Source organism: Eptesicus fuscus, chromosome 13, assembly GCF_027574615.1.
Source record: "Eptesicus fuscus isolate TK198812 chromosome 13, DD_ASM_mEF_20220401, whole genome shotgun sequence".
Classification (NCBI taxonomy): Eukaryota; Metazoa; Chordata; class Mammalia; order Chiroptera; family Vespertilionidae; genus Eptesicus; species Eptesicus fuscus.
The window spans coordinates 67,290,822-67,305,945 of record NC_072485.1 but is presented as its reverse complement, the minus strand read 5'-3'; the positions used below and the strand labels follow the sequence as shown (position 1 = coordinate 67,305,945).

At 46.3% G+C, this 15,124-nt stretch overlaps 1 protein-coding gene across 5 annotated transcripts in view; it reads right to left on the bottom strand.

The window, feature by feature from the left end:
- Positions 1–2,015: 2,015 nt before the first annotated feature.
- The window catches only part of CELF1 (CUGBP Elav-like family member 1), a 76,866-nt gene continuing 63,757 nt past the window's right edge, over positions 2,016–15,124 (bottom strand). For 3 of the 5 annotated variants that reach the window (XM_028153447.2, XM_028153442.2, XM_028153448.2), the window contains 7 exons: positions 13,961–14,036; positions 12,172–12,300; positions 11,724–11,834; positions 9,755–9,940; positions 7,697–7,840; positions 7,053–7,217; positions 2,016–3,769 (listed from right to left, as the gene is read on the bottom strand). In XM_028153447.2, the coding sequence (XP_028009248.1) occupies positions 7,090–7,217; positions 7,697–7,840; positions 9,755–9,940; positions 11,724–11,834; positions 12,172–12,300; positions 13,961–14,036 (774 nt within the window). In that variant the 3' untranslated portion in view covers positions 2,016–3,769; positions 7,053–7,089. The other 2 variants (XM_054725617.1, XM_028153439.2) reach the window with 2 other exon arrangements.

Genomic DNA, 15,124 nt, shown 5'->3' with positions numbered 1-15,124 from the left:
GTGGCAGTGAAGGAGCAGGTAAGGTAGACTTCAGCCAGAGGACCTGAGCCTCCCGGCCCTGTGGCTGCGCCTGTCATTCAAGCACTGAGGAGGCGCAGGTGTGGGGCCTCACTTGGAGAGAGATCTAAAATTTACAGTAGCCACTGCCGGTTTGGCTCAGTGGATAGAGCGTCCGCATGCGGACTGAAGGGTCCTGGATGTGCTGCAGGCTCGATCCCCAGTAGGGGCCGTGCAGAAGGCAGCCAATCAATAATTCCCTCTCATCATTGATGTTTCTATCTCTCTCCTCCCTTCCTCTCTGAAATCAATAAAAATGTATTTTAAAAATAAAAAACAGAATAAACAAACAGAAATGCCCTTCTGTGACCTTGCTCTGAGGTCAGAATGAGGGGAAAGGAGCCGACCCACTTTGGGCTGCAGCAGTCAAGGCTTAGACGAAAAACCGCATGCTCTGAACTCCACCCTGGCCGGCCGCTTCCCGGGACACAGGACTCCACAGCCCAGGGAAGAGACTTGCACTCACAGGGGTGGGCCCGTTCTGCAGTGTGGCAGCACTACTGGGAATAGAAAAGCATAAAAATTAAGGATGCCCCAAAAATTTTAAGGCACTTACCATATCAGCAGGGATGTTGCAAAAAAAGAGAGGGTGATGGAGAAGGCAGTTTTCTGGGCAGATTACCTCCTTTCAGGAGCTTTGATGGGTTTGGTCTCATACAGGTACATCAAAACGAAACCTTATCAGGGCACCCAACCCCTCCCCAGGAATGCCAACAACCCCTCAAACCCACTGCCCACCCCAACAATCAATAACTCTGAAGACAACACCAGTTCTTCTCAAACAGTTTAATAGCAAATAAACAAAGGAAGGTACCACACTTGGCAGATACAAAATGACTTTTGTCCGTGTGTCTGTGCAATTAAAACAGATTTAGGTTCCCCATTGGGACAAAAGGAAAAACACACAAAAAAAAGGAGATTCCTTTTAAACACATACTCCCTTGCTCCAAACTTTTAACAATTTTTTTTTCTTTTTTAATCCACTACACAAACTGTGATCAGGTCAGAAAAGCGACAAGGGCTCTTCTTGCCTTTTTTTTTTTTTAAACCATTAAAGTAAAATCCATAATTTTCTACATAGTACAACACAAGTTCACACAAAAAAGACATTTTCTTTTGCAAATCAAAACAGGGAAGAAAGGAAAAGCTCAAACAAGGTAAAGGAAAAGCATTTCTACGGCTGAATCACGACTTTGAGTTGATTGAATCCCGTTGTTGCTGCAGAACAGACTGTGCGTTTGGTCATAGTGGCAATTTTTTTCTCTTCACATTGTGAAATCACTTTACATTGTTTTCTAGTAGAAAAGGCAAAAAACTGTACAAAACCCCTAGTGTTAAATACAACGTTTGTACCAATAAAAAACTCACACAGGTTTGTCTCCAAAATGTAAAGATTCTTTTTTTTTTCTTTTTAAATTATTCACAAAAAGCAGCTGGAAATCAGAAAGGCAGCTGCCGCTCCAGGGTCTCAAATCCATTAAAACCACCACAGAACAATTAAAACAATCAGAGAGAAAAAGAAAAGGAAACGTCCAACGTTTGGCATTTGGTTTATCCACAGGTTTTCCCAGAGCTCCTCTTGGAATTAAAAGCAAAATATATTGGCAAACAGGGATTCTGAATACACAGGAAGGGGAGCCTCAGCGCCTCTGCCAACAGAGGCGGCTCTGTGCAGTCAGACTGTAGGGTGCGCGGCAGTTTGCTCAGGCTGGGTTCCTGGCCTCCTTCCATCCACTCGCCCCTCCCAGGAAATTAAGCAGTCTACCATACACGGGGCCTCCACGTGGCCGCCCTTTCCTTCTAGTAAGAATGGCCTCAAGCATAATACTAGGCAACCCGCTGGGTCCCAGACCAGAAATTCTGCTGGGATCCCTTCCTTCACCAACCCCACATGGATGATGCTAACAGTGCTTCTACCTTCCCCACCCCCTCCCCCATCCCACGGCTACCCCGCCCTCTCCACCCTTCCCCGGGCACTCCTGCTGCCCAGCTCTCCCGCCCACCAGCAGCTTAGTTCTTCTCTGGGTGGGATCTATCACAAACTCCTCTCTGCAACCTCTTACCTCCACAGATCATCCTGTGACCCTCATCTCCCCTGGCTCTTCCTCCGCCATTCACATTCTGACTCAAGCCCCTAAGACCCTGAGGCTGATGGTGCCACAGAGAGGAGGGCAAGTTCCCTTCAGGGAACCAAGGAGCTGGTCTGCCTGGCACCCAGGGACAGTAGCTATCTGGCTCTTCACCCAGTTTTAAAAAACAAACCCCTGCCCTTACCCCACCTCACTAGCTAGTAAGCAAGAGCAGAGCTGCGGTGAAGAGCCGGTGTGGGTGGCTGGTGGCCAGGGCTGTAAACAGTGTGAAGACTGTAGTATTGTGCTTGTCACCTAGGAAAAGCGCTGGCAGGTGTACTGCCGCTTAGTGCACAGATGGCCTCCTCTGAGTGGTCGAGAGCACCCTCCTTTCTCTGGGCTGAGAGGGGCTCACTACCCCTAATGCGCTAAGCCTCCTGCCCACCTGCAGCCACCTTCTGGATTCTACCTCTGTTCCCGTGCCTCTCAGGCACCCTCTTCACCCATCTCTGAGCAGAGCAGCCAGCCTCCTGGAGGCCCTGCTGAGGCCTGGAGGCCACATGAGGTGACAGTCTAAGTGCACAGGCAAACGCTCTAAGGGCAATAGAGGAGAAAGTTGCCACTTCAAAATAAAACAATACAATCTTGAAAAAAATAATCAACCCCACAACAACTTAAAACAGCTTCTTTGAAACCCTTTTAAATCGGTCAGTTTTTGCACAAACTATAGAAAACAGAGAGGTGAAGGTGATATATAAGAAGGTGTGAAGAAACAGCAGGAAACATGCAAAACTTGTTTTTTCTGGGCATAATCTTAGTAGGAAAGGAAAAAATTCCAAACAAAAGCACAAAAACAATACAAAAACAAAAACCAAAAAAATATCAAAGCATCACATTTTGCTGTGGAGACTGTAGGAACAAGCATGGATAGGGACAGCGGCCGGGGAGGGGCCAGGGGGATTGGAAGGCTCCCTGCAGGTGGCTGCAGGAAGAGCCCCAAAAGGAAAAGGGCTGGCTGGGGCTGCAGCCTGCTGTCAAAAAGGAAAGGGGTTCAGGTGTTTTCTGTAGTGAGAACTTAGAAAACAAAAAGAAACACATGCGGTCTCCTCAAGCCCCACAAACTGTATCAGCAAAATGTGCTCAGGAGCCTCAAAGGTTTCAGTGACATCTTTTATTTCATTGTTTACTTCAAAGTTGTCTTTAAAACTAAGCACACAGAAACAAAGCCTAGAAACGGACTGGCTGTGTGTTCACAGAAATACAAACACTACGCGGTATGTGCTAGTAGGGCTGCTCTGAAGACAATTACAAAGAATTGGAATCACAAAATCAAGTGGTTATCTTATGAAGTTCTAGAAAAATAGATTTTTTTTTATATTCAAATGCAAGTTTAAATATTTCCCCTTCAGCAGTCGTTCTAGCAAAACCAATTTGGCAGCACAAAAGAAAAAAAAGGAAAGAAAAAAGAAAAAACAAAGAAAAGAAACAAACATAATAAAAATACACATCAGCATCAAAGGTCAAACACAAGGTCAAAGGTGAGAGTTCAAGCATCAGAGAAGCTGAAGAGACAGGGATTTGGACGATGTACTTGACGCCACATCGACATGCTTTAGGCACAACGATGAACAAACGGCAGGAATCTAGAAAAAAAAACAAACCAGAAAGAGGGAGACCCACTGAGTTACACAGAGCAATACATCCAAACAAAGAGAGAGAGAACAGGAACACTCACTGTGTACAGCCCTGAAATGAGGAGGCGGGCGGGGCAGGGGCGGGGCAATGACAGGGAACTTTTGCACATGCTAACAATGGACACAGGGAAAAGTCAAAAAGGACATGGAGGACACCAAGAAAACATCCAATTGCCAGAGACAGAAGGGAAACTAAGGCTTGGATTTCCCCCGAAGCATCCAAACACGTCTGAGATCTCCGGTGGAGCAGAGCCTCGGCCTCTCCAGCTCCTTGTTAAAGACCCAGGGAGAAAGAAGCCTGGGGTGGGAGAATTCTTTAGGGGAGGGGGCCAGGATTTCTCCTCAATCCTATAGGGATGGCCCTTTGTTCCCAAGAAATCCAAGCTCTTAGCTTCCACGCAGGCCCTGGTCACTCATATGGGACCCAGGGAACAGTGTCTGGATGTATTCAAGGCAAATCAATTTCATGATTGAAACCCAAGTAGGAAACAAAACTACATGATAAAACACATTTATGTAAGTGAAACCCCCACACACAGCAAAGGATTGCTTAAGACCTGACTGCGAGTCTCCACTCTCTGAGCTGAACCCTTCCACACCGGAGACTTGTAGGGGAGCAGCTTCTCCCACACCACCTTTGGCCTGGGGAGAAAGCTGTGCTCGAGGGCAGTGCTGCTGCGCTAACTCACTGGGCAGGAGAGGAGAACGGACAGAAGTGCCCAGTCTCACCCGCTGGCCCCCGAGGCAGCCCAGGACCCTGCAGGGCAAGCGCTCCTTTTAGAAAAGAACACCCACAAGCAGGTTGGAAACCTCAGGGTGAGGTGTCAAAGGCAGGCTGATCACACCTTTGCCTTTCATGTCCTTTGGAAAGGGGTTTCCGACTGTCTCAAGAGCCCAGGACAAATCTGCGGACAATAATGGTCAAATGGGGGAGGAGAGGGAGGGGAGAAAAAGAGGGAACGGAGTGGACTTCTGGGATTTGGAAAACCCCACGATGGCCAAGGAGGAAGACAGAACAGAAGGTTAGTGATCACAGCACCACAGCACCCTGGAGAGCACAGCTCTCTCCTCCGCCAATTCACAGCATTAATTCCTTCCCCCTCTGGCAGATTAGCTGGGCTGCAAACAGGCTACAGAAAGTCAGTAGTTTCAATCATACACAGCACCCTGTGTGTATAACAATCACATTCTGGATTCTACAAAATCCTGGCCTTTTCCAGAGATATATAATTTAGGTAATAAATATTCTCCACCCCGGAGCTGTATAAAACTTCTATAAAAATAGAAACAACATTCTTAATTCCAGCCGGTTGGGATTCAGAACAGCGCCTCCCCAACCTAGCATTTTTTTTTCTTTTTTCTTTATTTTTATTTTTATTTTTTGCATTTATTTAAAAAATCCCATCATGACCCTGGAAGCCTTTGGAACAGTTTTATCCTTGAAACACAGGACACATTTCACCCAGTGCGCAGAATTCAAGTTTACGTGGTTCAGCTTAAGAAGTGTGTTCACGTTTCTTAGAGGACAACAGACCCAAGTTATCACTATGAGAAGGGAACAGCTGTCCCAGCTTCAGTGGGATAACCCACCACCAAATATCTGTACAACAGCAAGATGGTCAATCCCTGTCTGTGACCCAAATGGACAGCATGACAAGGAGAGAGTCCCCACCCAACTTATTAGCAAACCAACCCCTTTGATCTCATCTCTGCTGCTAGGGGTCAGGACTGATGTTTGTGAAATTTAAGATCCCAGGGACCCAGTCACTGGCCTGGATTAAAAGTCATATCCTAACAGGACTACCTGGGCCCAAGTGCATTTCCCAACAGCATGTCCTTCCTGGCTCTCCACCCCCAAGCATTTCTTGGAGCAGAGGCAGAGCCCAGAGGCTGGGGAGATCACAGGCAAGAGCTGGAATAAGACCTGTGGGAGGCAGCAGGGAGCTAACTGTAAGCACGTGGACAAAAATGAACATGGTAATACTGAGGTAAATAAACACTAAATCCATATGGAGGCTGTAAACGTCCTGTTGTCCCCTCTGTCCCCAAGAGAAGAAGACAGGGCTGGAGTGCTCAGAAGAGGGGACTGCCTTGATGAAAATACTACATCTGGGACACCTCAACCAAGGAGACAAGCATGGATTTCTGAGTCCTTTTAGGTGCGAAGTGTTGGCTGGCCTCTGGCAAATGGAGTACTCTAGCTTGAAGGGACCTTCTGATGCAGATGCACCAAGAAGCAGGCTCCTCTCCCCCAATGAGATGGCTTTTGGTCACTCTGCTCAGGAGAAGTGCCCCCTCAGCCAGGTTCTGTAAGCCCTTCTCGGTTCTGCCTTCATGATACAACAGTAGCTTGGGATGAAATGACACTCCTTACTGTGGTCAACTACAAAGAAGGAAACCAGTGTGTCCCCTAGACACTCTGTAAGAAAGGGGCCATGGTCTAATGATCTGTTGAAATAAACGAAAACTGACCTCTGACCGGCTGCTTCTTTTTAACAGCCACCAGACTGGCAGGGCCAACCCTACACCAATGGCTGGCTGGAACAGCTGGTGATGGGTGATGTCTCCCTGCTTTTTGCATATGTCAGGCTAATTTAACGGATGTTTTTATTTCCAGAGAATTGTTAGCCCCTTCTTGGGAAAGAGGGGCAGAAATCCTGGACAAAACCTCAGTGCTTCCATAGAAGCAGCTATAGAAGAGTTCCCGCTGACACCTCGCAGGGCCGTGGACATCAAGTCCCTCTCTCTCCTCAAAGCCAACCCCACCAGCTCCCCCTCCCATCCCCAGCTCTTGGACAGCAGCTCTCATTTCATCCACTCTCAAACTCAGGGAGATTCTGGGGGTCAGTGTTTGGTTTCACTCAGTCCTGTCTCAGGGTAGTTTTGGACAAGTTCTGATCTTCTTTAATGTTTCTCCATTCCCTCTCCTCCCCCAGGGTGGTTTGATGTTGGTCCTTCTCAACATACACTGGTTACAAACACAGCAAACTTTAAATAAAGGAGAAAAAAAAAAAAAAAAAAAAACTCAGGATATGGCACCTAAACTCCAAAGTAAAACACTGGAAACCAAAGCACAAACTTGTCCTCTGTACGAAGCGAAACTCCCACAGAAGGCAGTAGCCGAGTCTTCAGGGCAAGCTGTGCCTGCGAGAGTGGCAGGGATCAGGGTCCAGGGCTGTCAACACACAGCCTTAGGGCTTCGAATCATTAAGGGTGCTCCTCCCCAACTTACCAGAAGACCCTCACTCCAGTCTCAGAGGGGAGCACGCTCAGTAGGGCTTGCTGTCATTCTTCGAACGTTTGAGCTGCACTTTAAGCCGCTTCATGCCAATCTGAAAGCCGTTCATGGACTGGATGGCAGCTTGAGCCGAAACAGGATTGTCGTAACTTACAAAACCTGTGTGTCCAAGCAGAAACCTAGGTGAGGGACAGAGCCAGGCAAGGACATTCTCAGTCCTCCTTATGCAAGAGGGATACCTTATGAGCTTAGCCTCAAATCCCAATTTTCCTCAGCAGGAAAAAGAATTCTGGAAATTATATCACATAAATTTAAATTAGGTTCCTAAACAGTACCACTTTGCCAACGACATGATACTTTTAAGTATTTTGCTTTATGTTATTCTCTGGAGAGACTGTGAACAGAAATCATTGAGCCCATTACAGAAGTGGGGGGAAAACACACACACACACACACACACACACACACACGCTCAAAAAGAGGTCACATAATCTGCCGAAGGCTGAGTTAAATAACCCAAACTCCATCCCAGGTTTCTGCTATCAGCCCCTTCCCTTTCTTTTTCAGTGGTAAAAATTCTTATCACCCCCCAACACACACACACACACACACACACACCAAAAGAGAAACCCACATACCAAAACACTTGCTCAGGTTTGTCTGCTTGTCTATAAAAACCTTGGCAGACACAACATTCCCAAAGGGCATAAACATCTGCAGCAGGTCCTGATCTCCAAATTCCTGGGGCAGGTGGTAGATGAACAGGTTGGCTCCCTCTGGACCTTCAAGACATCCATTGATTGAAAAGACACCAGTGTAAAGAATGCTTATCCTCCCCCCTACCCCGTTAAAACTATCCGAACCCCAACAAACAGAGATTCATTCATTCATTTGGAGAACTAAACAGATTCTCCAAATACCGAGCAGAGAACTGAAGGGCATTCACTGAAACAGGTCCCTTCCCTCATGTTTACCTATGCTCTGTGTCTTACTGAGGGATGTGAGAATTGACCTTGTAGGAGGAAGGTGTGCTGAGACAATAAAATAGGCAGACTTGCGTGTGGAGCATAAAACCAGAGACTAGGTGCTTGTAGAAAAATACAGAAAAGAAGGAAGAAAGAAATTATAAACACAAAAGGTTTGCCCTAACCGGTTTGGCTCAGTGGATAGAGCATTGGCCTGCGGACTCAGGGGCCCCAGGTTTGATTCTGGTCAGGGGCATGTGCCTTGGTTGCGGGCACATACCCAGTGAGGAGTGTGCAGGAGGCAGCTGATCGATGTTTCTCTCTCATCGATGTTTCTGACTCTCTATCCCTCTCCCTTCCTCTCTGTAAAAAATCAATAAAATATATTTTAAAAAAAACAAAACACAAAAGGTTTCAAAATTGTGCCTAGAAACTGCAAGGACAGCAAATACATTGAAACAGAAAGCAGGGGCAGGAAATGACTACAAAGGGACATGAGGAAATTTCTGAGGATGATAGAATGTTCTACATCTGTGATGGTGGTTACATGACTGTATGCATTCATCAAAGCTCATAGAGCTAGCTATATTACAAAAAAGGTGAATTTTACCTTATGTCACTTGTGCCTCAGTAAAAAGAAATTATATTTTAAACTATGATTAACACTGAGCTCAAAATAGAATATGTTTTCCTCTTCCAACCACTCAACGATTTTCTAACCAAATCCTAATGAAACTCAGTCCCTCAGTTTCATTACAACCACAGTGCAGCCAATTCCCCACCCTGGCCTCCCTGATGTTGTCAAACACATTAAAGAACCTTGCTGCCTCAGGGCCTTTGCACTTGCTGTTCCTCTGTCTCTATCACTTGTCTTCCTCTGCTTAAATGGCAACTTAGAACTTCTCCGAACATTCCATATAAAATGCTGTGTTCCTGGCACTTCTCATCCCCTTTCTCATCCATCATTCTTCAGAGCATCATTTGGAATACCCTGTGTTTTTACTGGTTTATTGTCTGCCTGCATAGTTCCAACAGTTACCCTATTATTACATTCTAGGGCGCATAAGCGCCTGATTCAGAGCAGGGGAGGATGCTGTTATGGCAAGAGAGAATACTTGTCTTTTTCCCACATTAGTGCTTCAACCTTGCCAGCTCCTACTTATAATAGAAATACAAGCAGAAAGGTGTCAGCAGGGCTTTCAAGTTATATAAACCACCTTCAGGCCCCTTACTGCCTAGAAAGCCTCTCCTGAACTTAGTACCATCAGAACACATACTTCTCACTGCATCAACACATGGGCCCTAACTCTTTGTCCCACCAGTGTTCCGTCTGTCCTCAATTAGGAAAAGCATCGATCCGAAAGTGAGGAAAACACCAAAAGCTAAAGCTAAAAGGAACACCTACCCAGAAGATATCCTTTGACAGATTTATAACCCAGAGGGAAGACTTCCTAATTGCCAAATGTGTCAGACACAGTAAGGTCAGTATATATCTTCATCTAAAAATGGCAGCCCCATCCCAGAAGGGTGTACAGAGGTTCTGATCTGAGCCACATCCAGAAAACATTCCAAAAGCAGGTCACACTTACGAGCTTCTCAGTCTATCTTTGACACTGTCAAAGAAAAGTGGTGGTCTGACCACCTGAAGGACTCAGCCTTCGCCTGCCATTCAGTTCTGGTGCAGATGGGAGAAACCACCCCCGCCAAACCCCAGCCTCCCTTTGCACTCACCTTCCTTCTGGCTTCCAGCAGCACCAATACTCTGCTGTGTCAACAGATTCTGGTTGTACAGAGTGGGGAGCGCCGCAGCGGCATACTGCTGGATCCCCGAGTAGGCCTGCGTGAGGGCCTCCATGGTGCTCCCAGTGCCATTGGAAAGGCCACTGCTGCCCAGGCCACCATTTAAAGCAGCCATCCCTTGGTTGGGGGAGAGAACAGAAGTAGCAGTATTGGAAAGACTCAACTGATGCCAAGGAAAACTTCCAAAGTCCTCCCTTTCATCTCGCTCCTAGTTTCACCCTGAGGAGGAATATCCATGAGTGGTCAGACTTCAGGACACTCACCAGACCTTGTTGCTAATGGGGACATTAAAAAATGCCACACCCAGATGTGGCTCTCCCCATTACCTTCTTCTAATCTGTGCAAGAAGTGACACATTTTACACTTGACTTGCCCCATTTTCTCTAGCTTTCCTGCCACTTTCTCACACAGAGCTGGAATCTGGTAAATAGGAGTCCCAGGATTGGGGACAAAAGGGGGTACATGTGGTCTATGACAAGATGTAGGTAAAGTATCATTAACAATAGCAGTAACGTTATGGAACACTAGAGGCCTGGTGCACAGGATTCATGCACTGGTGGGGTGTGGCCTGAGGAGATTGGCCCGCTGTGGGAGCCCCGCTCATCCTGGTCAGCTGAGCGGCTGTGGACCCGCCCTCTGAGCAGCTGCTCCCTGGTCCGGCATCTTCTGTGGAGCTGGAGCACTTGCCTCTCCGTGGGACCCGTCGGGGCCGGGCCCAGGGATAACAGCACTGAGAGGCAGAGTAGGCCTCAGTCCCTCAGCGCACAAACTCGCCTCCCAGCCTCTGGGGTCAGCTCTGCGAGACCAGTGGCAGCACTGCGCGGCCTGTGGGCATCTGGGCATCCGGAGGAGGCGGGAGGAGGAGGACCCTGGGGCAAGGAGGCCATTAACGCAGCGGAGGTTCCTGCCTGTCAGCCTGGGGTTCGCAGCCACGACGAGCCGAGCGGCACTCCCACTGTGATAGTGCACTGACCACCAGGGGGCAGCTCCTGCGTTGAGCGTCTGCCCCCTGGTGGTCAGTGCACATCACAGCGACTGGCTGACCGGTTGTTCTGCCATTGGGTCGCTGGGCTTTTATTATATAGGATATTTTATGTGCCAGACTCTGTACTGAGCAATGTGCTCACACTTTACCTGTGTTCTCATCTGACTTCTTAATAACCCTCAAAGTGTCCTATTCCCATGTCATAGATAAGAAAATGACCTTGGAGCCTGGCTGGTATGGTTCAGTGGTTGAGCATCAACCCATGCACCAAGAGGTCGTCAGTTCAATTCCTGGTCAGGGCACATGCCCAGGATGTGGGCTCGATCCCCAGTATGGGGCATCCAGGAGGCAGCCAATTAATGTTTCTCTCTCTCTCTCTCTCTGAAATCAATAAACATATATATATATATAAATAAATATACATATATATATATTTTTTTAAAGAAAATGACCTCGGAAAGGTGGTCGAAAGTTATAGCTGGTTAATGGTAGAGGTGGGATTTAACTAATGATCATTATTATTTTTTAAAAGATTTTGAGAGAGAGTTGCCCTCGCTGGTTTGGCTCAGTGGATAAGAACGTTGGCCTGTGGACTCAAGGGTCCTGGGTTCGATTCTGGTCAGAGCACATGCCTGAGTTGTGGGCTCAATCCTCACATAGATGTGAGCAATACATTGATCAGCTGCCTCCTACGTGCCCATTACAGGTATTAAGCCCACAACCCTGATAGAGGATCGAACCGGCAACCTTTAGGTGCACAGGATGATGCCTAACTGAGCCACACCAGCCAGGACAATTCATAATTATTTTTTGGTTCACTGGGCTACTCATTCTAACAGTACCCTTACCAGGGTTGTTTATAATGTGCTACCTGCACAAAGCAAGGCCTGATGCCATCCATGGGTTGCCTCTCACCTGCCAATGAGCTGACATTGAGGCCTGCCGTTGCTCCAGCTAATGTCTGCAAGGCTCCAAGGGAGGCGATGGGGTTGACAGAGTTGCTACTGCTGGAGCTTGGTGAAGACCCTGCGACCAGAAATCCATGAGTCAAACTCAAGCCAACATTTGCCTTCTCAGCAGGAACCAAAGCCTAAGAATGATACTACTTAAATATTCTCTTAGAAAGAAGTTTTCAGTTACTAATTTTGATAACTGTCCCTGCTGGACATAAAAACAAATGATGATCACAAGAAATTAAAAATTATGAGCTATGTCTAAAGTTAGAAGATGGCATTTGAAAATTTGTTGTTCATAATCTGTCCCCTTTGGAAATGGGTATTAACTGCTCTCAGAATGACATATCCCTCTCTTGGGATTCTGCCCAAGGCACACAAGGGCCCCCTGGCCCCTGCTACATGCTTACCTGAACTGGTGAGTACGCTGAGGGGACTGCTGGATGTAGTGAGAGCGTTGGTACCACTAGGTGTGCTCTGAGCAGCGCTAGCAGCAGCAGCTAGGGCAGCCAAATTCTGTAACTGCATTGCATTTAACCCTGCAACATCCAAAGCAAGAGATCAGCAAGCAGATCAGAGTGCTGCTCCGGGAACAGCTCATACCAGTGGAAGGCTAGTTCCAAAGAGGAAATATTCTAGATAAGCCTTACAAGCAACTTTACAGGGCTCCAAAAAGATTCAAATACCCCTCAACTCATTAAGAAACTTGGTATCATTTCCTCAGAGAAGAATTATCTAATCCAATAGCATACCACCTCAAGTGAGTACTAATAAAAGGATGGGCAATCAGGAAACCAGCAAAGGGGGTTGGTCAGTGGTCTACCATGGGCTCAGGTGTCCAAGAGGACAACAATGCCCACACCTGTGGCATAGCATGGGACTGCATCCGAGCCCCTCACTCAGACTTCACAGGAGATGTGCTCTTTGAAATGGAAGTGAACAAGCAGAAAATGTAGCAGAGACCCAGAAAGGAAGGAACAACAGGGGAGAATACATGTGAGAACAGCAAGAGGACAAAGAATAAAAAAACACCACCACCACTTGAATAGCAGATTAGTTATCAGAAGAGAGAAAAAAACACGGAGGGAAAAACTTCCAAGTAGAACCTAGGCAACGATTAAAAGGAGAAGAAACTTGAACTGCACTGACAATGTGTTGCAAACCATTTAGTAGATGATGGAAAGGCAGAGGGATGGAGGGAAGAATTAATGAAAATAAAAACTACAACACAGATTTACAATCTAGCAACTTTCTCAGTCCTTGTAAAAAAGTGAACCACTATTAAATTTTTCATATGATAAATGCAGTTCACCTAAGACCACCCCAATTTCAAATGCACTTGCCTAGCCTTATCCCACTGCCAAAGGGGCAGGGGGAGCTCCTGTCCCCCACCCCCACTAAGTATTCTGATGGACCCTGCCTCAGGTTTGTCTGTGGAGCTCTATTTTGTTATAAACTCAGGTATTTGTCAATTAAGTTTTCCATGCACGTTAACCGCAACAAAAGGTAATTCACCGCCAAAACCGGTTTGGCTCAGTGGATAGAGAGTCGGCCTGCGGACTCAAGGGTCCCAGGTTCAATTCCGGTTAAGGGCATGTACCTTGGTTGCGGGCACATCCCCAGTAAGGGGGTGTGCAAGAGGCAGCTGATCGATGTTTCTCTCTCATCGATGTTTCTAACTCTCTATACCTCTCTCTTCCTCTCTGTAAAAAAATCAATAAAATTAAAAAAATGGTAATTCACCTATGAAGTAACATGTATAAGACACAGAGGTAAACTAACTGCCTGGATTCTAGCAATTTCAGGGTAAGCCATTTGTATTAAAGTATTTCTTAGGCTTTTCTTCAGTCACTGAAAAAGTCACTTTATTGTGGAAATAAAGGGTTCCTGCAACTTTCTCCTGATCAAAATGGCCTCAGGTAGTCTGCAGGTGTTAACAGCTCTTTTCTATCTTCTTCCTCAACAGACACTTAAAGGAGTGGGGAGCAGTAGACAACTCCAGAACAATCTGGCATAAATGACTAACAGAGTCACCTTCTAGAGACAAGGCAGTTGAATCCTGTGATGTTCTTTTTATGTCAGGTTTACATGAGTGGAAAGTAATTTTTTTCTGCACAAACGGTGCAAACTCTCAGACTGCTGTTAGCTGGGTCTGATGGCCTGGCTGCTGCTGCTCCTCCACAGCAGTGAGACACTTACCTCCCATTGGGTGGAGGCTGCTCAGGGTGTTGAGGTTCCCAGAGGAGGCAGTCTGCTGAAGGAGCTGCAAATAAAGCTAGACATTACACCAAAAAACAGAACAAGAGTGAGAGTGAGGGCTGGTTCTGCATCTGGGATAACTCTACAGCACAGCAAAGCGAGAGTGCAGAGGCCCCAAGAGAGAAGAACGTTGAAGACAAGAACCCAAGCCAACACAACAGAAACATAAGGCTTATGACAGCACAATATAATACAACACAGCTAAAGCCCTGGCCCAGAAGACAGTAATGCTCATTGAGTTCTGAGCCAAGCTCAAGTGCTTAGGCAACAGAATGCAGCACAGCAGAGGACAGAAGTAGAGTAGGGAACTAAGCTCAACTCAAACAGCTCTGTAATAGACTGAGGTGTCTGTGGGTCGATGCCTGCCATTTCTATTTCCTCTATCCCAAGTTCTCCTTAGTTACGTCCACACATCTTATTTTGCAGATTGTTTCCACCTGGATACCCAATTTCTATTTAGACAACTATTTTAAATATAAAATCTCACTATTTCATGGTATTTCTTAGCGTCACACTTTACCAGCCACAACAGACCCATGTCTAAATCAACCTCTCCCATGCTACACATCCATCGAGCCCAGTTATCTACTCCCCTCCAAATGGATCTTCACTGTTGCAGATGACCAAATGACTGATGAAGTAGTCCTTATCAGTTCAGTGTACATATTCTTTCAATGGATGTCCATAATAAATTTAACAAGAGACCTGTCTATGAGCTTATATGGATCCCCATGACCTTGATCTTCTTTTGTATCTTAGTAAAACATAATCTTCATCTAACCAACCTGCTGAAAACCTTTGCTCCATTCAAATGCAACCATTGTTCATTATGAACAATTGGTATTCTTGTTTCTAGATCCTTTATTCAACCTGTTGTCCATTCCCACAGCATCTGACTTGGTTTCTCTATCATAGATCCCTTTAATCCACAGGTCTCAGGAGATCTACAAACCTCCAGAAACAGAATGAGGGGAAAAAAAATGCATGAGGAAAAAAAAAATGCACATGTACACGATTTTTATCAGGTTCTCAAAGGGGTCCACAACACCACAAAAATTAAAAACCACCACTCTGGTCCAATAGAGATCAGGTTCAATCCACATA